The following is a 23,918-nucleotide window of genomic DNA, read 5'->3' as shown; positions in this document are numbered from 1 at the left end:
GGCTTGCCCAGGGCAGTGGTGGAGTCAGCATCCATGTAAGGATTTAAAAGCTGCATAGAGGTGGTGCCGAGGCACATGGTTGAGCAGTGAATGTGGCAGTGCTGGGTTAACAGTTGGACTTGATCATCTTAATGGCTTTTCCAACAGAAACTCTGATTCCTCAACAAACATACTGCAAGTCACCTATGCCAAACACTTTTAAAACCATCTAGCAGAATATGAATTTGTAAAATAATATTTTAATTTTTTTTGGAAAATGTACAGGTTTGACCAGCAGTTAAGATCTATCTATTACACAGTGAGCCAGGCTAGTTTTGATTGCAACAGACATATCCTGGAATAAAGATTTAGGTCTTACAGTTGAAGTGGTGATACAAGAAAGAAAGGAAACAGTAAGTTTTATTTTTCTTGGTTTTTTAAATGAAAAGCATCTTGTTTATGACCAAAGTAGTATTGAGAAAAAAAAAAAAAATCTGAATGACAGATTTTTTTCAAAGTGGTACAAACACAGGAACAGCCTATTTTAATGTCATATAAAATACTGCAGTCCTCTTTTTTTCCCACTTCTGGATTGCTGGAATTAACGATCAAATGCTCTGTCAAAGCTTCGTTTCTGTCCTCTGCCTCTGAATCTGTTTCTACCAGAGCTACCACGCCGCCCAGTCCTGGAGTTTGAGAAGCTTCGGCCATTTCCTCCACCTCCTCCTCCTCCTCCTCTCTGCGATTCTACTAATTCAGGTAGTTCAGTTGCCACACACAAACGCCACTGTTTTGAATCTTCCCATCTTGCCTGTTCAAATAAAATCCAACAAATTAAATTCTAGGAGTCAAAATACAAGTTATTTCATAATTCCTGAATTTGCTCAACTATGAAAAGGCAAAATGCTAAGCTAACACAGGGGATTCAAGTTTCTAGCTGAAGTGAAGCTACAACTGTCTGAATACAACTCAGATACTATAGAACAGGACGGGAACCCACCTTAAAGCTTTACAGAGCAGCCTCATCAGTCAACTCTTTCCCCACCTTCATTAGGAAGGTGGGAATACCACTGTATTACTGTTCACAAATCCACACCCACCTCTCCAGTTTCCCTTTAGTCTAGAAATAAACACTGTTTCAAGATTTATCCTAAATTATCACTTAGGATGAATGTCAGGGCATAAGGATATGGAGATGAAACAACTGAAATACCTGGAGACTGGGAGTCGAGGGAATTTGGCATGAGAATACTAATTCTGCCATGCAAAAACCTGGAATTCACTTCTCTGGGGAGAGAACTCTGTGTGAGAAGAGTGGGGGTCATAGAAGAGAACAAAAGAGGATCTTACAATGTAATGGAGTTCGTTGCCTACAAAGATTGATCCAGCAGCAGTAAAAAGCAGTGGATTGTTCCCACCACTCCTCTCAGAACTTAAGTCTCAAGATAGATTTTTGGAGACAAGGGGAATACTTTAGGATAGGTATTCTTGCTCTGCTCTTCAGTTCCTTCAAAGCCACTACTTTTGCTATTAGGAAATGCAGGATGCAGGCTACACATTTTCTGCCTAACCCAGTCCAGTCAGCTTCAGCTTCATCTACAGTCTGCTGTAACCATAAATTTCAATGAACTTACCTCTATTTCCTTTTGGTCTGCTGCAGGAATATCAAAGCACACACCCTAAAATGAGACAATAACTTCAATGGAGACAAGTCTAGCCTTTTAATCGACAGCAACTGTACAGAGCCTACAAATCTATGAATTAGAACACGTGGTTTTACAAGAGGTTTTTTTTTTTCTAATAGAGACATATGATACTTTGAAATCTTCAAATGCTGAGAGAGTTGCATCAGTATTGCTCAAAACAGTAATACCTGCACTTCCTTAATGTTTTCCTCACATACATATACATTTTTCTTTCCTCTACAGAGCCAGTAGTTTCAATTCACATTTTCTTGCACTTTAACAATAAGCTTATAAACCTTTCCATCCTAAACTGTGGTCTGTTGGCTTCCAAATTATTAATTTTGTAAATTCTTTTAAATCAGAAATCTTAAACTATACTAAGAAAAGTATATACCATATAAACTGAGTATTTAGGTTCAGTCTGAAAATCTGAAGTTAATGTACCTGAACCATTAAGTACAATACAAAAGCTGCATGTTAAAATGCTATTCTTTGTCTGAATGAGTGATCTAGATATTGACAACTACAAAACTGATGTAAGGAAAACCATTCATAGATCGTGTTCTGCACATCTAATACAGAACAATACTGTGAGCAGAGACAGAGGCAAGCACAGTAAAACAAATCTTAACAATCAGCATCAAATATCCATGTACAAAGGACTCATTAACAGCAAAGATATTTCACAGACATCAAGTGTCCTCACAAGTCAAATTGAAAGCCAAGAAACCTTGTGAATTCCATGTAAAATTCAGAGCAAGACATGCAGTTTCATTTTTACCCTAAGACCCAATGTAGATGAGAATACAATCAGCATGCAAGAAAAAAACCAAACAAAACAGGGAAAAAAGACCATCCACCCCCCCTGACTATTGCTGAGAAAAAGCTACAAATAGAAGAGTTCTGAAGGAAAGACAAAAAAAGCTTACCATTTTTCCCTTGAGGAAACACATTCTGTTCACCTTCCTATCAACATCATCACCCAGCAGCTCCCGCAGTCTTCGCCAAGCATAGCTCATGTTGTTTATTTCTTCAGAGCAGTGCAGGATCATTGTAACAAATCCCTAAAGAGCAAAATATGGGCATGCTCCGTTCAACCAGAGCAATAAGCTTCAGCACTTCTTCTATCTAATATGAGAAATCTGCTGATTCACAGTTTATAAACTAAGTCTTCAAGTAAATACTGTTATGGGAAAGCAAGCATTTTGTAGCCACTATATTCTTCCTTTTAACTGAATCAGTAGTCCCTAGAAGCTTAAGTATAATTCCCATAAGCAAAATCATAAGGAGACAAATTTTGTGTATAAACAATGCAGAAGTGTGTTGCTTTTTTCAGGTTCAAGACAAGTGTTAAGCCACATAACCTTACCGCATCTGAGTTCAGCAAGGAGCGCTGCTCAATGGAGGTTGCACCTGAAATATGGGCAAGAGCTGCAGCCAGAGCATTAACTGGTCCCTTTTCTTGTATTAGGAACTTAGCAGATTCTTTGAAATACTCAATAGCAGTTTGAGGAACAGAATCCAGACACCTATATAATTAAAACAAAAAAGACAATAAATTTATATGCTAGTATTTTCTAGGCTCCAGAATAGAAAAAGAAAAGTCCAAGACTTGAGTAGTGATCAGTTCAAAGAGCTCAGCGAGACAGCGGTGGGCAATCCAAAGAGCCCTTCTGAAGTAGGAAGAGAGGGTTTGTGTCACTAAACACACCTGATGGCATCTTTGCTGGAAGCCTTTATTATATCTGTTGCAGTAGGAACACCAACACGTTTGAATGTAATGCCCTGAAATTTCAAAAGCAAAATACAGATGAAAGTTGCAGACCATAAATAATTCAGCTGTAAAGAAACAGTACTGGAGTCTAATGAAACAAGCATTTAAATCTATCATTCCTCTTTTCAAGTCCCAACTTTTGCTAGTGAAAACTACTAAGGTAAAGCTTACAGAGAAAAGGGTAACACTTACTGAGATTTAAGTGCAAGGTTTATGTATCAAGACTAAACCATCTCATCACAACTGCATTTCTTGATTGGTGAGAAAACCACCATAAGGGACAGAACACAAAGTGCAAAAATGGAGGTAGCAGTTTTCAGTAAAGCTATACATACACAAATTACTGATCAGACAATAAGCCAGGATGAACACTAAAAATCCTGCTAGCTTTTTTCTTTATTTCCACAGGTACAATCTTACTGGCATTTGCTGAAAACGTATGTGTATGAGAATCTGCAGCACACTCAGTTCCACAGTACCTGTGAGTGTACCCAAACTCCACAAGGTAACTGAACATCAACTGGTTGATTTACAAACTATATTCTGTAATTATCTACTGAACAAAACATGGGGATTTTGCATGCTACTCTTAACATGTTACATTTGAGTGCTTGTGATCAGAAGAACACTATACCGCTTTTTGTTCCACGTATCTCAACTGGTGCTCTTCTTTTCGCTGATAAAAACAGATGCAGATCCCAGTCCGGCCGGCTCGACCTGTACGTCCAGAACGGTGGATGTAGGACTCCACATCCTTCAAAACAAATAGCCTTATCAATTTTGTAATTTATTGTAATTTTAATGAACTCATTGCATTCACATAACTTAGAAGAAGCTATGCGAGTTAAGCCTGAATAATACACATTAACTGCATAGGAGAATTAACTTTAAAAACATTGTTTCACTTAAGTAACTTCTTTAACTCTCTAAAATCGTGGTTTGAAAGCCAGAAACATAACCATGGGTCAACTAAGTCTCGTTTTTGGCATCCCCATGGAGAATATGAGAGAACATCAAGCATGAAGATGTCTGTAACAAACCCATTCACCCTCCTGCATATCAACTTAAGCATGGTCACTCAGATAATAACAGCAAATTCACTGAAAAATTATCTTGTTTCTTTTAAACACCATTAACTCTGCCAGAATTCTCAGTATTTGGGCCTCCTCCTCATACATGCACCTACTTAGTGAATCACTCTCAGAAGGCAAACAGCTTTTCTTCACTTCCTGCTGTTACCAGACTTGCACTCATACTTGCATACTTCCAGACTTGTACCACACAGGGGCTTGAAGGAAGAGGCTTTAAACAGACTTAGAAGAAGGCACTTTAAGGAGACTATCTGTAAACACACTAGGCACTGCTGCTCTTTTTAAAAATCCTCCAAGAAACCACTCTTATATATCAGGACATTTCTTATCCTGAAGTGGAATGCTGATGTGCTCCGAGTGGCGAATACCATCACCTGGATAGCATTTGTACTTGAAAACACAACTACAGATTATTACAAAACTCCCAACATAATCATCTCCTACCTTTGGTGGTGAGCTCTGTACAACCAGGTCTACTTCAGGGATATCTAAACCACGTGCAGCTACATTGGTGGCAACCAGAACTTTAAACGAACCATTTCTAAAACCTTTCAGAGTGATCTCTCTTTGCTTCTGAGGGATGTCACCATGCAATGACTGGCAGTCCTGAAAAACAGGATTATTATAAGACTGTACCATAATCCCAAACAGTGCTCCACTTTATGGTCAGTACAGTATCTTGGTATTTCATAGATATCATATGACAAGATACAGAGAACTGAATTACCTGAGTTTACATTTTAGGTGTCTTATGATGTTTGCTTCTACTCATGTACCTCAAAGACCTTTAACTAAGGTAGGGAAACAGAATCACAACATGTGTCTTATCTCCATTTCTAGTTACTATGACCTATTTAAACAACTATACCCTAACTTGCCATAAATATAAAAAATGGGTTTTCCTTCATATTACACTACTTGCTTGTAGATGGCTACCCTTTTTTCCACAAGGGAAGAGAATGATTTGGAAAAATACTAACACAATGCTAGGGTCAACACAGAATTAAAAATTCTTTTTTAGACAGTTTTGGATTAATATCAGTTGGTAAGATACATATTTGCTTGTCAGTATCAACATGCAAAAAAAGAAATGTCTAGAGTTATTTCCTTCTCTTGCCTGCCAAGATCAGAGTTCTGCATTGCCTACACAGGACTTGGTACCACTAAGACCCCCACTAACACAGGATAAGGCTCCACAGTGGGAGAAACACTCCTGAACACAGCTGTGGCAGATTAAAAAGCTTCTTTCCCTAGGAATATGGTTTTACACTGCTTTCCTGACACAACCCACCTCCTCAGTGAAAACACTTCAGAGAAAAAGTTGCTGTGACACTACCACCAAAACAATATTGTTTAGTGTCAGCGTCACTACACACAACTACATCAATAAGTTATTTTCCCTCAGTGCCAGAGTTCACTGTAACAAAAAGCTCATGAATACACCAAAGCTCATTCATAAGAGATGGCAGACTGAATTCCTCCTGCTTATGGATCTTCAAGCTCTTCATAAGAGCTAAATAAACATCTTAATGGCATCACAGATATGGCCTCTGGTACATTACAGCTCTAAACCCTGATAGCTCCCCCCTCAACAACAGTAATTAATGTCAGCATCACAGCCCAGTAACTGATACTCCATTACTATAACCTGTTCTCTAATTCCATAATTTTTTAATCCAAGACAGCCCTGTCTGCAAAAAAAATCACAACTGCTTCATTTAATGTCAATGAGAATTCTTTCTTATGGAAAAGACCCCAGTTAGGGCAGCCCAGTCATGAAGACCATAATGCTGTAAAGTTGCAACCAGTTTGGGGTTTTTTAAAGGTACTTTTTGGCAGTTTTAAAACTACCTGACTATCAGCAAAAATCAGCCTTGTCCACTTTTACAGTCTCTTTTTAAGTAGGCCTGGTATCAACATAGGGTTGGCATATCTGACAAGTTTTGTTACTTAATACAGGTGGTAAGATACCTGTTTGATCGAAGCATTCAGAGCCAGTTCATTTGCCTCCTTTTTGGTCTCACAGAAGATGATGGTCCTCCCGTGGCTGCCACTGTAGACCTGAATGACATCTCCAATGACTGCAGCTCTCTGAGACCAGTGGCATTCTATTGCCAAATGCTATGGAAAAAAACAACCAGTGTATAGCTTATGTAAAAGATTCACAGAATCACAGAAAGTTAGGGGTTTGAAGAGACCTCAAAAGATCGAGTCCAAACCCCTGCCAGAGTAGGGTCATCTACAGGAGGACACATAGGAACACATCTAGGTGGGTTTTGAATGTCTCCAGAGAAGGAGACTCCACAAATTCCCTGGGCAACTTGTTCCAGTGCCCTGTCAGTGAAAAAATATTTCCTCATATTTTTATGGAATCTCTTAAGCTCAAGTTTGTATCCGTGCCTCTGATCCTATCACTGAGATAGGATCATAATGGAGAAGAGCCTGGCACCATCCTCCTGGTTCTCTCTCCTTACAAATTTATCAACATTAATGATTCTTTTAAAATACATCTGAAACTGCAAAATCCAGAAATAATGAAGAGTTTCCAAATAGGCAAAATATGGTAACTCATATTCCTGGAATGCGCAAAATCTGAAATGTTCTTATGTCCACCATGATTAACCTAACATTGACTAAAATAATTCCAATAAGAGGAATGAAGAGATGACAGTCTACAAATCAATTTTTTAAAGCAAGGAAAAAAAGCCAGATGTTACACGATTTCTCTGGAGAACAGTCAGTGGTGCAAGACTTTATCACAGTCTTATCAACTAAAGTTTTATGTCAGCTAAAGTGAAACAATTAGTATGTTAAAAGCTTTTTTTCAAGTGTAAGATTAACATTCTTTCAATCCCACTGATACAACCACGATGTGTCCAATTGATCTGTCAAAGTAATGGCTAAGCAGTGCTAAAACCAAAGCCATGGTTTATTTTATCAAGTAAGAATGATCAGCTCAGGCTTCCAGCACCTATGTATTTTGTGTCTTACCATGGTATTTGCTGCATAGCAAGCAAAGGCCTAGGTGAGGCCTGATACCAACAGAAGTTTGAAAAAACCTGCAGAATTTTACTGTGATGTGATTTCAAATAGCCAGGTTGATGCCCATGTATGCCTTACACCTCCAACTCAGATAAATTCAAATACTGCATTGCTCTGAAAACCAACTGAGAAGTGAATCGCCCAAGGTGTCTACAAAGTTCCTGGATGCTGCCAGAAGAGCCACAGATCCTAAACCTAGAAACAGTCTGAGTATCTGAAACATACTTTATGCTTAAATATAATTCTCAAAACAACTTTCAGCATCACTCTGGTAATGCACCTTGGGATGGGATGACTATTTATAATATAAAGTAAAAGGAAAGAGGCCTGAAAACATTCCACAGATTACTCACTTCTACTGTTGTAGCAGCCTTTTGAGTTCTTTTCCCAATAAGGTCAACTTGCTCATATTTAGACTTCATGTATTTCTTAGCCACATCATACACCCAATGTGGGCAAGTTGCAGAAAACAGTAGTGTCTGGGGGTTGTCTTCAGAATCTTAAACACAGAACAACGTTTCACGAGGTTTATGTTTCACCTTACAGACATATGCAAGTTATTAGAAACATTACAAAGTATATAAAACAGAAGGCAATTCTGCTTTTAAAATGTATGCATTACCAACACCTAGAGTAAAAAATACTCTAGAAAGCCTAAATATTTTCAAGATTAGGAAAAAAGTTACTATGACCAAAAATCCAGTTATTTTCATGTGGTGAAAAGGGTGAAAATTTTCTAATTCCTTTTAACTGGAAGAGAGCAAGTACAACTTATGGACAGGTGTCAAAGTTATTTTCAGATCCCTAGGTTTTAAGTTTTGCAAAGGTCCTGCAGGTGATTCCCATTTTCCCAACACCTCCTTGTGTGCTGTGTTCACAGTACATTTAGTGTTGAGTTATTTCCAAACAAACCCACTTTGCAACTTTCAGAAAAGAATACCTGAATTGTAGCAGACTGAATTATTATTAACATTTCCCATTTGCTTAAATAGTGAGATTACCCTTCTTGTATGCAACTCGTAAAATGTCTTCCACTTGCTCAGCAAATCCCATATCCAACATCTGGTCAACTTCATCAAGTACAACATGCTTCACTTTGGTAAGGTCCAGTTTGCCACTCTGAAGATGGTCTTTGATTCGACCAGGTGTCCCAACCAAAATGTCAATGCCACTTCTCATGAGATCAACTGACAAACAGGAAAGAGCAGAAGAGGAGTTAGCTGTGAACTACACAACAGGCTCTTCATTAGAAATATCATGGCAAAGTAATAATGAAGCAGCTCCTTAAACCATTCATAAGTACTCTCCTTACAAATGTGAGAATAAATTATTAACAGGAGGAGAAAAGGAGGGAAAAAGAAAATTGGTAAGGTAGAATTTCTTCTGCTCTTCCAGAAGGAAGAAAAAATTCCCTTTCCCTTCCCTTTCCTTATAATTTAAATAAAAGCAGCTCGTTGTATGCCACTTTAAAATACTTTGGAAATAATTAGCTCTCCCCAGATTGTCTGCCTTGATTGGAATTGTTAAATGGCATTTATTTGACAAATTACTGGAATCACCTCCTTCCTGAATTTCTGTAGGGAAAAAAATCTAATCCCTCTTATCTCAAGATATATCACAATGAAAGAGCTTATTCCTGTTTTCATTTGCTTCACTTACAATCACCAAGATGGTAAATTATTCTGTCATGATAAAGACATTCTTCTTCACTTTACAAATGCTCTACATATCCTGTATTGCACAAAAAACCCACAACCACTCACAGCTCTAAGACAAAACATTTTTTTAAAGAAAATATAAATGTTTGCAAGAACCTAATCCCAAATATTCTCTGTTCACATAGCATAATCTGGTTCATTTTGTTCAGGTTTAAATACACCAGGACACAAACACTAAGAATATAAATGAGAGCTATGGTTATTTCTCACCATAAGATATATTCTGAGCTGCTGAATTCCCCATGAAAAACTTGTGGCTCTTGAGTGAAAAGGGTTCAGAAGGACCCAACTGCATTTCTTAAATAAATGAGTCAATTGACTTTTCAATTAATAGTGGTGTCACTTACTTTGTCCATTATATGGAGTTCCTCCATAAAAACAAGCTACTGTCAGCTTTCTTGTGATGTCCTTGAAATCTTTGGCAACCTGGTTTGCCAGCTCCCTTGTTGGACAAAGAACAAGCACCTAGAAAACACAGACAGATGTTCTCTCAACATGACTTCTGCCAAAAAAAAAACCCAATGGACTTCTACTCATTAGTTTAGGTGATCATCTACACAACTTGAAAAAAAAATCCTGTGTTTTAATTGTTATCAAAGCAAATATTCAAGAAACACACTGCTTAAGGCTCTCATAACATTGTTTATCTTTTTCAGCATGTATTCCTTTAGGACAGACTAACTTCTTTTTAAATGAGATAGGAAGTACTTAATTTACTCTACCTCTTGAATAGATCAGCTACAGATTTTCTTCTCCATGCTCATGTGCTGTTTGAGTACAAGTATTTGGATAATAAAAGCTAATAGTGATACTTCACAGTTCTGGGAGAAGGTGTAAGAGCTATTAGCTATCTTGCAGCTTCCCTGTGACTCATGAAAAGTTACAGCTTAACTTAAACATCTAGTACTAGAGTTGGAGTTAGTTTTGGGTGATCTGTGAGATGGATGACAAGATGAAATGAAATTAAATTAAATTAAATGGCAGAAAAAATTTCCACTAGTAATGGGCATGCAATAAGCTTTGATCTATTTAGTTCTGGAGGTCATTGCATGAATTTGGTGAAAAAACATAGGTGGTATTCCTCAGCAGAATGCAGCAGCTCATTATGAATCTGCACCCACTGAAGCAGGAGCTTGAATAGCTGGTAGTGGTCTCAGTGAAAACTAAGTCTCTTTTTAAAACATCCCACTATTTACTTGTTTAAACAAGCATGTTAAACAGACAGCTTTTATAAATCTGAAAAAGTCACTCATCTGTTACTAACTTGGGAGAAAAACAAGCATCCAATAACCACTGGACCTGAGCAGGTTAAGATGACTGAACAAAACTTAATAGGAACACATTGGAAACCTGTAGTTTCAGTCTTCCTGTAAGCAGAAAAAGGAACGGACAGGTGGACAGAGCTACTGTGCTCTTTATTCTTGATAAAAGGGTATGAGGCAGCACAGGATGCAGGCAAAGCCCAAGAGACATATCTTTCAAATAATCTTTAATATGGTTTAGTTTGTCCCTGCACAAACCTGAAGAACTTTCCCAGCAGGTTAAAACTCTTTATCATTCAGACTAAGACAAAACAAACCCATCATCCTAACCAAGCATGGTTACCTTTGGTGAACGGCCTCTTCTTCGTTCCTGTGAGTCTCCCTGAAGCTTTTCAATTAAGGGGATGGCAAAAGAGAATGTTTTCCCTGTTCCAGTTCGTGCTTGAGCAATTACATCTTTGCCAGAATATACTGGATCAAAGGTCTTCACTTGCACAGGAAACAGGTAGGTCACTCCACGAGCTGTGACAATATCAACAGATTTCCTTAATATGATCATTTTACCAGTGTTCTTTCATATTCTTCAGAGGAAGTTAACACAAGCAGGACTTCCAGCAACTCTGAAGTAAATCAGGACTACATCATCACCTCCACCGATTTATCTCAGCACAGAGAACACCTGCACAAAGAGCCCTGGGACTGTCCATTTTATTCTCCCATCTCATACCACATAGCACCACAGTGCTCACAGGGGCAGATGAAGTTACTAGCCTTTAAAGATAGCCTTTGTGTAAGGATACCCCCCACCTATCCATGCAAATCTTTTCCTTTCAGATAAAATACATTAAAAAACATTTCTGTTCTCTTAATTCATGATATGTCACGCACAATCTATTGTCACAGATAATAAATATAGCTTTTCCCTTTACTCATACTGGAATAACTTAACTGAAAAATTCTCACATTGATTTTATTTATTTATTGAGCTTGTCATTTAAACTATTGTAACGGCTGAACTGAGCAATACTGCAAACAGAAAAGTCTGTGTTCAAGTATGTATTTAGAGCATGCAATCAACAAGCCTTCTGTGCAGCATCTGCGCTTGCATATGCACAAGCAGAACATGTCTCCAGGCTTATTGATTGGACATATTTAGCATAAAAACACATGACAGAGCTAATTTTCACATCATGCCAAGAAATTTACCTTGGAGAAGCTGAACAGTTCCTTTGGAAATAGGAAAATTGGAGAAAGCTCCCTCTTTCTGTTCTTCAGTCATCTCCTGTGAGGTAAACAATCCACATGAATATCATATGACCATCAGAAAATTCAAGGTAATAGCACAGGCACTGGTGTCAAACCCAAGGGTCAAATTTTCAGTGACAGTATCTCAGCTGCAGCTAAAGAGACTTCTTTGTTTTACTTACTATCATATTTCAAAGTTAGACAAAAGTGATCTGTAATTTAAATTAAGACTATTTCATACCTAGTATCATAACCCTGTAAATACAGAACACCCAAATTGTCTCTAAAAACTTGTAATTAAATTTTAATATTCTCTTTTAAGTAACTATGAACAGCCTAGCAGATTATGTTGTAATAACCAAGAGTGGGACTTCACATCTTGCCTATTTCCTACTTCTCAATGAATACAGCACAGTGATTGACAGACACAGAAATCAGTCCCCTAAAGAAAACAATGCCAGGCAGAGCATCAAGTGCACCTACTTGGTAAAGCATTGCTACCACACACATTTTATCAGCAATTATTCAAATGCTACGTGTGAAGAAAGAAGAACCCTGGAAACCATGGAGCCCTGGATGCATTGAGAATCACTAGTTGAAACATAAGACTTCTCAAAAGAAATCCTAGGTACAAGATAGGATTTTTTTCTCTTAAAGTAGTTTGTGTCAGGTAATTTCAAAGGAGCATAAATCAAACAGAAATAGTCAGGCAAGATAAAAACACTTCTACAGAAAGGCTTCAGAAGACTTACAAAACTGTTACATGGTATTTTATTACATTACATCTCATCACATTAACATCCACTGTTTAATAAGATGATACATAAAAACATGTCAATACCTAACTTCTTGCTGTCCACTTATAAAAAAAAAAACTAGTAATTTTTATGTCACTATAGAGCAGTCATGATACCAAAAAGAAGTCAATTAAACTGTATTTGTGGCAACTGTAATCATATCTAACGATGATGAACCATATCACAGCACCATCTCACTGCATCTTGTCTGTCTGCAAACAGCTACCACAGTTCCTGGCTTTGTAAGTGAGAAAACCATGGTGATCTAGATCTAGAACTTCAGGACTTCCATCAAGTTCCAAAGTTTTTGCAAATAATCAACCAAAGGACAGCTCAAAGAGCTTTAAACTCTGAAAATTTACAGCAGTCTTTCCAGTGAGTAGGATTAAAAGGAAAAAAGAATGATAGTCTGCCCTAAGTTTAACCGTGGTTTAACACAGGAGTTGAAAGCCAAACACATCACTACACCTAAATCAGTCATTAATTTACCTGCTCTTGCTCACTGTCCTCGCCGCCGCCACTGGATGTTTCACTAGAATTATGGTGATGCTTTTTGTGGGTGGATTTAGTGTTTAAGGATGATAATTTCGTGTTCTCCGGGCTCTCTTCTCTCGTATAACCGTTCTGTTTAGCTCCACTCTTTGATTTCTTGGGTTTCGGGGAATCAACCTCATCCTCCGATTGCTCACTTTCATCCACCTGAGTCTTTCTCCTCCGGGATTTCTCGTGGCGTTTGGTTTTCTTCTCCTTTTTCTCCTTCTGGTAAGGCACGGAGAAACACAGCGGCGAATGAAAACACACGCACGAGCGACACGACAGGGAAAGGACGTGGCAGAACAGTTATAACTAAAAGTTTATGTTGTAATTGTCGACGACGGGGCCCGTGTTAGAGCCACAGACCCGACCCCTCCCGCCGCGGCTCAGGTGCCGCCAGGAGGCATTTTCCCGGCCACAAGACACCCGGCCCCTCCTTTCCCGGATTCTTCCCTCCGAAAGATCCCCCTGGACGAGGACGCTCCCACGGCCGCTCTAACAGGGCCTCCCCCGCTTCCCCACGGCGGGACCGTCCCGAAGCGAGGCGGGGCCCGCGGCCCATCCCGCAGGCCATGCAGCCCGCCCGCCCGGGAGGGCCCGGTGCCGCCGCGCACGTGGCCGGCCGGCCGGTCCGGCGTGCCCCATGGCCGCGCCGCTCAGACCCGCCCCGGCCCCGCCACCGAAAGAGGCGCGACCCCCAAGCACAACCCGCCAGCCACACGCCCCGGCGTGCGGGCGAGGCGTCGCGGCGCGATGCGGCCAGGCCGCACCCGGCCGTGGAAGGCCCCGGAGCCCTTCCCCGGTACCTTCCGCCGCCGGCGGGTGGTCTCTACGGCTGCCTCGGTCTCCATAGGGCAGTCGGAATCCGACTCGGCCCCGCTGCTAGCGCTGAACCGGGTGGCTTCAGGCATCTTCGCTGCCGGTCACCACGCCGCGCCGCTACCGCCGCCGCTGTGTGACAGAATCAGACCCCGCCCTCCGGCCCGGCAACGCGGGGCGGGGACGCGCCCGGCAACCCCGCCATGTGGCCAATCGGCTGCCGGACAGACTACAAGTCCCAGCATGCCCCGGGGCCCCCTCCCAGACTACAAGACCCAGCCTGTCACGCGCCCGCGAGGCGGTGGAGCTCGTGGCGGGTCCCGAGCCTTGGCTGTGAGGCGTCCGCCATGACGGGCGCTGCCCAGGGCAGGGGGCAAGGGACAGGGGAGGCATCCGGGGAGCGGTGAGTTGCTCCTCACCTGCCGGCTGTCCTCTGGGGTTTGGTTATGCCATACCCTTGCTGCACGTGTAAGCTCCTGGGAGGGGTTCTTAAGGAAGCAGAAAAGCTACTTGGCAGGCAGCTGCAGCGTGGGTCCCTGAGGGAGGAAAGGTTCGGGAACCCCTGAGGGGGAATCGCGGTCCCGTGTGAGTGAAACCGGCGGTGGGCTGAGGTGAAGGCGGCAGAGCAGGACTCTACTCAGCCCTGCCACTGTTTCTTCCACTTTATCACAACCAGACTCATGTGCATAAGATAAATCTTCAAAAACTTTAAAAACTGACACCTATAACTTTAGCCTTCCGTCTCCATAACTACTGCGGACAAATTTTCAGTAGTGAGAGACTAACCCAGCTGCCTCTGTCAGATTTAAAAGGACCACGCGTTAAAGGTAGTGTTAATGTTGTGAAATAAGCACACACTGCTTTTAGCTACAGGAAGAAATCACGAATAAGAAGTCAAAATTAGTTTCCTGAGCTAGAAGCTACAAAGTGAACCTGTGGCAGTCGGAATGCTGTTTCCTTACGAGAAGGAGAGGGGTGTTCAGGAGCAGGGCAGGACCCTGCCAGCCCCCAGCAGGGATTCTGCTGAAGCAGTGCCACTGACCTCTTGTCTCCTGCTTACCACGTTTTCATTTGCAAAGAACAAATCCTGCTCACCAGATATAAACACACCAAGCTGAGTTAAGAGGACAGCTGAGATGTCTTCAGGATGCAGTGAGAGAACTTTGGGATTCAAGGAGTTTGCGTAGTAACGAGGTGTGTGCCAATCAAATAATTTTCCTTGTTTTCTGACAGGGAAGATGGAACGTGCTGTTATTTCTGTGTCACAAGTAAAAAACAGTTTCCAGAATTACAGTGTAAAAGAGCACTGTCTGAAATACGCTATTCCTGTTACAGCAACATGTAAGCTTTCCAGTTAATGGTGCGATCCAAATGAAGTATATTGGTTCTCATTTTTATTAACTCAAGAGATTCAAAAACAAAGATGAGAGCAACAGAAATATACATCAGCTCTCCAAATACTACAGTGAAAAGTTTTAACTAACATCTTTGATTTAGACACAGCCTTCCAGATGTGACTGATGGCATTTACAATATGGTTACTGTGTTACAAAGGGAAAGTTTAAAAAGCTCATTAAAAAAGATAATCAAATATTAATGATAAGAGTTAGCTGAAGCAAGGAGCTTTGTTGCAATTGCCCTTACATTTCGTCCTCCTCTTTGCCTTAATATTTATGCTTTCAGAATTTGGCCGGAAGCTTCATCTTCTTTTCAGTCCATCTAAAATAAGAGAATTATTTGATGTCAAGCTTCACATTATAAAAATAAACAGTGTTGCCTCAGCTTCTAGTACCATAAATGGCATCAATACAGACAATCAAAATCACCCTTTGCAATATATTTTGCTAAAGCATATCCAACAGATTTCAAGTGTTCATGTCCAAGTAATACACTTAGTATGCTTTAAGGAGTTCACAGCTAAAAGCTGCTTAAAGGAGCAGGGGAAAAAAAAGCAGAATTTCACTAAAAACTATGTAATGTGTTCTTTCATATACTAGCTTCACTACTATGTGACAGTACATATCTAGTGAGAAATGGTTTAGTTACACTTAAATTACTAGTCTTTAAAGATCTTAAGAATCTTAAGATCTTAAGAATATGTGATGCTATCAATAAAATTGAGATGATGTTTCCCTCGCAGGATTTTAACTTACGTTCTTGCCAATTTAGTCAGGTTTTTTCGGTCTTCTCCACATGTAACTGAATTTTAAAAATAATTTTATATCAATTTATTTTCCATTAAGGGAATTTTCAAGTATAATCAACGGGCAAAACGTGCTCTGTGAAAGGGAGCAGAAGCTTCTAGCTCAGGTGATGTACGCATTGTCCTGTCTATTGTGAGCAAGACTGATGGTGTTCAGTACCTTAAATCTATCATGGCTTGGCTTCATGAAGGAAGATTTCAGAAGGGCTCTCTCTCCCCACTCTTGCTGCAGGCACACTGAGGGCTGATAAGGCCCATGGAGGACAGTCAGTGCAGCTGCAAAAGGCCCAGCAGAGTCTCCTGTGAGGGGACAGCCAAGGCACAGCTCTTTCTGTGCTGCCCTTTCTCTTCCAGACTGATTGTCTGTGTGTTCTCACAGGAGGCAGCAGTGTTATGGATGGTGTCTCCATGTCTCCCGACTGAGGGCCAGAGTGGAGCCCTGATGGCAGTCAGTACGGCCAAAGCTGAGGGGTTGTTTCAGGGAGTCCTTGTCCTCCTCTCTGGGGCTCCTCCTTGCAGCAGCCTGTGGCAAGTTCACCACAGAGCACAATCTTAGGGAGGGGGTGATCCTCAATCCTGGAGACCTGCCCTGCCCAGCACAGCTGTGTCCTCAGTATCATGGCCTCAATACTGGTGACCCTGCCTGTTCAAGGACAGTGACATTGGTCACACAGTCCAGGGTATGTTTAGGATTGCATGGAGGCAGCACTGATGGCAGTGTTCAAGGAGTCGCAGGAGGTGGCAGTAGATGACCCATGATTCGGAGCCATATAAAAGAGTAGACAGTACAATGGCTCTGTAGACACTGATCTTTGTACTTTTCTTCAGGTGTTTATTGCTCCAGACTCTTTTATGAAGTCTTCCAGATGCACTGTATGCCTTTGCTAATCTGTCGTCGATCTCCTTGTCGATCTTGGTGGCTGAGGAAATAATGCATCCCTGATTCCCCTATCGTGATGTGGGGATGATGGAAGTCTTCCTGTGGTGCAGGCACAGGTGCAGAGAATTTCTGTCTTCTTCAAGTTGACTTCCAGCCCAAAAATGTCTGCAGCCTCTGCAAAGCAGGATGTTATGCACTGCAGAGCTGCTTCTGTGTGAGCAACGAGGGCAGCATTGTCAGCAAAAAGTAACTCTGGGACCTGGTGATTTAGGTTCTTGGTGTGGGCATTCAGTCACCTTAGGTTGAATAGGCTCCCATCAGTACCATATTGGATGTAAATGCCATTTTCTTCATTGAGGTCTGCCATGGCCCTTTTGTGCTGAAGAACATTGTGAATAGAGTGGGTGTGAGAACACAGACTTGTTTCACACCCACTGATTACTGGGAAGGATTAAGAGAATGCATCACCATATCTGACTTGGCCTCACTGATCCTCATGTAGCAGGATGATCATTTTGAGGAACTTGGGGGGGCAAGATCTGGTTCCAAGATCTGCCACAGGCCTTTTACTGCTCACAGTGTCAAAAGCTTTAGTGAGGTCAATGAATGTCACATAAAGTCCTTTGGTCTGTTCCCTACACTTCTCTTGCAGTTGTCTGAGAACAAATACCATGGTAGTCCTATTGACTCTGAAACCACATTGGCTTTCAGGTAGAAGTTCCTCTTCTATAGCAGGTACTAATCTGTTCAAAAGTATTTTTGAAAGCATTTTTCCAGCAGTGGAGAGCAGAGTTATACCTTGGTAGTTTGAGCAGTTTGACTTTTCTCCTTTCTTCTTGTACAGGTTGATGATGACTGCATCACAGAGATCTGGTGGTAATTTGCCTTGTTCCCAGCAACTCACATGGAGCTCGTGAAATTTGGCATGGAGTGCTTGGCCTCCATGCTTCCAGACTTCAGATGGGATTCCATCAACCCCATCTGCCTTGCCAGTTTTCAGCTGCTGTATGGCCTGAAGAGTCTCTCCCAGAGTAGGGGCTTTGTCCAATTCAGTTTTCACCAGTTGTTGTGTAATGTGCTGAATTGCTGAGCCTTGGACTACACGGCTGGCACTGAAGAGAGTCTGAAAATGTTCAGACCGTTGGTTCAGGATGGAGGTTGTATCTGTCAGAAGCATTTGGCCATCTGCACTGAGTAGGGGGCTTTGGACCTGCTGCGTGGGTCCATGCACTGCTTTCAGCATTTCATAGAGCCCTCTGTGGTCATCTGTAACTGCACATAGTTCAGTCTTTTCTGCTAAGTTGATCCACCACTTGTTCTCAAAGTTTCTGTTGGAGCTTACTGCATGCATGCAAAACCTCTATAACGTACTTTTTATTCATCTACAACAGGTAAAACTATGACTTTAGCTGTAATTTCATATGGCAAGATCAAAGTGAGCTGATCCTGCCTGCTAACAGGTTTATCAATCACCATATTTCTTAGCATTTCTGTACCTGGCACTCTCCACCTGCAAGGCAGAGCTCATGCTTTTTTCTTGCCTCATGAAAATATATGCAACATATAAACAGCAGTATTTGTATAGCTGATTTAGAGGGAATTTTCATGTAAAAAAGGCATGGTAGAACTAAACAGTTTGAGTAGCATTTCCAGGATATAAGTTTTTAAAAACAGGACTGAAGTTTTTAAAGATTATAAGAGTTTGGCTTTGAGGAAGGAAGGGTTATAATTTACAGCAATATTTCTGCCTAAATCTGATTGTTAATCTCAAGATACAATATCTAACATAGTTACATGTGTTCTCTTACCTTGGGGAGCTTATTCCACTGTCTCCAGTAATGCTGCGGTTTTCTGTCCCTTCTGAGTGTTTCTGTCTTGATATCACAGTACATGCATTCTTACAAACCAGATATTTTTCTCCCTGAGACTTTCTTCCTTCTTTGCTTTGTGACCCCAAAGCACAGCATGCCACTAGTTCACCTGTCTCTCCTGTCTTGCCAGCATCATTATTGTGGCAGAAATCTGCTATAGCTGATGCCTTTGTGCATTCTGTAAGGCCAGCTTCTTCTTCTTCCTTTCTGTGAACTGTCAGTAGAACCCGACTGCACAAACAGCTTTTTTCTGTGACATCTGTTTTTGGATGTCCTTTTGATCAATCTGTTGATTCTGCACAACTAGCACTTACATTCATGCTGTAGGGAGTCAGGTTTATTTACAGTTTTGTTGTACTAGGTGGGATGAGTTTTTTAGGGACATAGTTGTTCCCAAGTTTTGCACAGCTTTACTCCAATCTCTTGTATCTGAAAAAGCACAACCAGGAGGCAGGTGAGGGGGTCCACTGCCTTCAGAACTGTCATCCAGATGTCATGAGCTACAGCTGTCACTACCACGTGCTTTTTGGTACAGAGGATAGCAATTCTCAGTAAATCCTTCAGTTTCCAGCTTCGTTCATCTGAGATGGTCCCACAGTCATATTTAAAGATAAGCTCATTCTTGTTATCAGCCTTTTGTCTGTATTTCACACATTTTTTTTTACCATGTTAGCACTGGCTCTATAATTTGAAAGACGGACATTTTGAAATTCATTTGCTGTTTGATCTAATGACTCACATACAGTTTCCTCTTTGCACCTGCAATACTCACCTCTCAGATTTAATGAAAATATTGCATCTTCTTTGCACACACCATTATCCCTGGCGTAGGAGTGAAAAGATTTTTGCATATCCCTGGGTTGTTTTTTTACTGTTCCTCTGTAGACATTTTCTTCAGAAATATTACTCTCCAGAAAGTATTTGCATTTCTTATCTATTTGGAAAATCCTGTCATGTGGATAGCTAAAGTTTTCACTTAAACTATCTTTCTTTAGTTGGAGAGAAGACCTGTTAGCATGGAGTAGTTTGTTTTGTTTAGCTTTATCAGCCTGTGTTTCCATAGCCAGCTGTTCAGTTTCATATTCAAAGGTTTTTAAGAAGTCCAGGGGCCATGGCCTTTGCAAAACGCCTTCTTGCTTTTGAGTCCTGTGCTTTGGCTGGCTGCTCCTGGTACCTTTGTATCCTCTTGCATAGAAGCTGCGTCTCCGTGACAGACCCTGAAAGGGGTTCTTAATCTGTTTTTTGTATATGACATGGGATTCCACTTCATCAGATGGTTGTTGGTTTTTGTTAGACAGTGAAAGGTTCTCTTCCTGTTTCTCATTTTGGGATGTTAACTCATGTGTATGATATTTCCTTTCGCTTCTACTAATCTGCCTCTCTTTGTTTGATTTGGTTTTCCTGGTGTGTTTTGCTGCTTTACTTTGTGTCTTTTGAATGCAGTCCTTTGAAAGATGGTTTTGCCCAACTGTTAACACTTCAGAGGCGGTACCCCTACTGGCACACTTTTTCAGCTCCTCAAACTTCTGCATTAATATTGTGTGCTTAATCAAATTATCAACTGTAAGGGCAGGGTTAATACGCTTTATGATTTCATGTTCAATATCACGTGGAATGTTATCTAGGTCATCTTCATCCCTGACTGGCCACTCCTTGGGAGGAAACTGGGCTGAAAAAGTGGAGTACTCCTTCTTATGTTTTTCCTTTTTAGAAGTTCTTCTCCAGAAAAGGCCAAGGCCAAACCTTTTGCATTTCTGTTTCTCTCTCAAAGACGTTAGGGATTTGATGATGTCCCAGGAGTGGTTTTCAGTAGATGTGGAGGCTCCTTGAGTTTGAATTGAAGGTTTCAATTCACTACAGCCTTTCTTACCTCCTCCATTAGGTTTATGGTTCATAAGCTTCTGCTGTCTTTGTTCACTGAACATATTCTGGTCAGGGAGACAATGGCAGGATCTGTAATGGGATACCAAAGGAGTGTTTCCTTTCACTGGGTCTGCACAGTGCTCAGTGTTTACAGGGTAAGTGATGGAGGGTGATGAACAGCAACAACTGTCCTCCAGCAGGATCCTTCTGTTGTCTTCTGTGGCATCATTTGTGATAAAGTATGTGTTGGGAATTACAATGAAGTATCCTTCTCCTGTATGATAAATTTTCCTTTCTTTAATCAGACTGCCAAGGATACTATATAAAGTGTTGTGGGAGGGAACTGCCATGCCTGCAACAAAGATACAGATATTTCAAATCATAAATAAGTTTTCAAATAAAAAGGGAGCTGGAAAAAATAAATATTAGATCTTAGAGCTACTGAACATGAAATATCCAAGGTATTTAATTCACAGGATTCTGAAAGATTTGAAACTGACCTGGCAACTGAAGTTGGAGTAGGGCACACTCAATTTCAATACGAAAGTGTTCAGTATTACCAGACAATAGGCAGGAGGTGTTTTGTCGTGTTGTTGTTGGGTTGTGTTTAATTTTTTTTAATAAGTCACCATTCTGCTGAGCTTCCAGAGCCAGCAATTGTGATTGTGTGCAGCCGTGCCTCACTCACACCCCCAGCCTTCCTGCACAACAGGGACAAGCCCCACTCTGCAGCAGTGTCCACACACGGAAGGCAGCGAGGGCTGCGCTCAGCACAGACTGCAGCTGTGGGTCAGGCAGAGGTCTGCTGGGCCAGCCGGGTGAGGGCAGCACAGAAACATCACCCAGTTGTGGGCTCTGGGAGGTGAAATCCCGCCTGTGCTTTTACAGGTTAGTAAAATCCCTTTTAACTCTGCCAAGGCCATTCCTGACTGATAAAACAAGGTTACACTTGAGGAAGACGGTAAAGGCAGCTGCGTTTCTCGTTACAGTGCAGAACTGCTGTGGTTTAGGATTGTTTATGAATAAGCAAGAATTTTCTCTGTCTGTCAGTTTATGATATTCATGAGAGGGACCTTCTTCCAAGTACAAGCCAAAAAATGGACTGTTCAAAACAATTCCCTCCTGGCAGGTTATCTAACAGCAGCTTTTAGCACTTTCTCTGAAGCTTTTGATATAATGTTGTCAGGTGACAATTGCTACCAAAGTTTACCCCACTGGCATTTGTCTCAGCTGCTGGTTTCCCCTCAGCTGTCAGTTCCTGACTAGTCCAGTGACATCTGAGCTACTGCCCCAGGTTTCTGCTGATCCCCTGCCCACAAGAATGAAAACATTCAGCAAGCTGAAAACATTGCAAAAAATACACTCTTTTCCTACAGGCTCTGAGAGTGCTACTTCTGGCTGACCTTAAAATGCTTGTGGTTGTGTCAGTGCACATAAATAAGAACTATATCACATTCCTGACAGGTCAGTTTATGGGCTTACATTAAAAATTTTCCCACTAGTGAAAAATGCCTCCCAGATCAACCTGCAACATATGCAAAGCTGTAATGTTATGAAGATTGAGAAGAAGAAGGTCAGTATCAAACCAAGCAGCCTCCTGCAGAGGGCAAAAATAAGCCCTTACACACACAAATTTCAATATTGCAGATCTAAGAGAAACTGAACATTCCTCAGATTCAAAAGGAAACACAGCATTTAAGGGAAGTGGCTGCTATTTCATCAGAAAAGAAGGAACAAAGCTTATTTAGTGTAAGTAATTTGCTTTCAGGAAGGAAGGGGCTGGAATTTGACCATCAAATCTGAATTTTAGGTCAGTTGTAATTTTTGACAGCAAACATCAGATCCAGACTCCTACACCCAGTCCTTTTGCCATCAAAGTCAGTTATGTTCCTGTCTTTTAAGGGAGGAGCCAAAGTGTTTGTAATCTGATACACAATCTATTTTATGCTGTTCCATATCTGGGACCTAGATACCTTATCTATGCTTTCCCACCCCCTAGAAAGGGCAGACCCTCCAGATGCTCATTCCCTCTTATTCTCAAAGAAGATTTATTACCATCTGTAAAAGGATTACATCTGAAACCATCTTAGTGACACTCACAGACTGACAAGGATACCAAGCATATTTGTATATTCTACCAATTGTCTCTTAATTTATTGTAAACATTCAGTGACCACTTGCTGAATATCAGAAACTCAAGAAGTCAAGCTTGATGATACAGTAACTTCTAAAAGGAGGAAGAAACAAACACATTACCTGGATAATTTTTCACTAACTGCTCTGTTAAGGTTTCCTGCGTGACCATCACATGATCTGCATTCATATCTGATATGGTACAGCATATTCCTTCTAGCAGAGGAATGGAGTGTGACTGCGAGAGAGGATTCATGACAACAGGGGTCACATAACCTGGAGGAGGAAAAAAAAAAAAGATAATTTAAATGTAATAGGTTTTAATTTTTTCTGTTAGCTGTGACAATTTTTCACTGAAAATTTCTTGTGTTACCTCTGAACAAGCAGCTTACCATCAGCTAATTTTCTTTGGCAAGTTACTTGGAAATATTTCTCAGAAGAGGGAAACGGCTCTAGCTTTTCAAGTACTTTTGTAATTAAGGAAACAGAAGGTTACATCAAGCACCTTTGTTACTATTAAATTCCATCTTAAACCATCATTTAGCTCAATAAACAGGGAGGTGAGGCAGAATTTTATCGGAATACTGCTGACTTTTGTGATGACTGTTTACATATGAAACTATGCAGAATCTGTATTTTCTATGTAGCTAATGAAAAAGGTCAGTCAACATCATCTAATAATCTAAGTACAAAATCTTTTCACTGAGTCAGGATGCAGGGAAAAAAACACCACCAACATGCTTTTTCCCATGTCTATCACATAAATTTGAATAGGAATGGTAAAAAATCCATTTTTAGATTAGATTCTTGAACTAGAGATTATCTACTAGACAGGGCAAAACCTCTTGATACAGCTGAATGCATTTTCTAGGCTATGTCACCACTGCTTATGGTGAGACACAGTAGCATTGTCCCTGTTCTGCATAAGCAAAGCAGAAGTTCCAAGGGGGTTAATGTAGCCCAGCTTCCCCTGTAACTCTGCAGCCCCATTCCAGGGGGCTGAAAAAAGTCTTAGTCCTTCA

The 23,918-nt window shown here is 40.9% G+C and overlaps 2 protein-coding genes across 2 annotated transcripts; both read right to left on the bottom strand.

Moving 5' to 3' along the window:
* Window positions 1–219: 219 nt before the first annotated feature.
* Window positions 220–14,123, bottom strand: LOC103531984 (nucleolar RNA helicase 2). The gene is made up of 15 exons (XM_030453497.1): window positions 13,934–14,123; window positions 13,083–13,352; window positions 11,758–11,833; window positions 10,895–11,073; window positions 9,637–9,754; window positions 8,573–8,758; window positions 7,925–8,070; window positions 6,501–6,650; window positions 4,974–5,135; window positions 4,073–4,192; window positions 3,376–3,449; window positions 3,034–3,193; window positions 2,594–2,728; window positions 1,614–1,658; window positions 220–790 (listed from the first exon to the last, which is right to left on the bottom strand). The coding sequence occupies exons 1-15, from the start codon at window positions 14,036–14,038 to the stop codon at window positions 581–583; spliced, it is 2,136 nt and encodes a 711-aa protein (XP_030309357.1). The 5' UTR covers window positions 14,039–14,123; the 3' UTR covers window positions 220–580.
* Window positions 14,124–15,470: 1,347 nt separating this feature from the next.
* STOX1 (storkhead box 1) lies at window positions 15,471–23,155 on the bottom strand. The gene is given in 7 exon segments (XM_030453433.1): window positions 15,471–15,665; window positions 18,838–19,227; window positions 19,229–19,270; window positions 19,272–19,479; window positions 19,482–19,556; window positions 19,559–21,115; window positions 23,020–23,155. Coding segments are annotated over 7 exon segments (2,445 nt in total). The 5' UTR covers window positions 23,153–23,155; the 3' UTR covers window positions 15,471–15,625.
* Between the last annotated feature and the right edge of the window lie 763 nt (window positions 23,156–23,918).

This window comes from Calypte anna, chromosome 6 (genome assembly GCF_003957555.1).
Source record: "Calypte anna isolate BGI_N300 chromosome 6, bCalAnn1_v1.p, whole genome shotgun sequence".
In the NCBI taxonomy this organism is placed as follows: Eukaryota; Metazoa; Chordata; class Aves; order Apodiformes; family Trochilidae; genus Calypte; species Calypte anna.
This window is presented reverse-complemented; position numbering and strand designations above follow the sequence as displayed.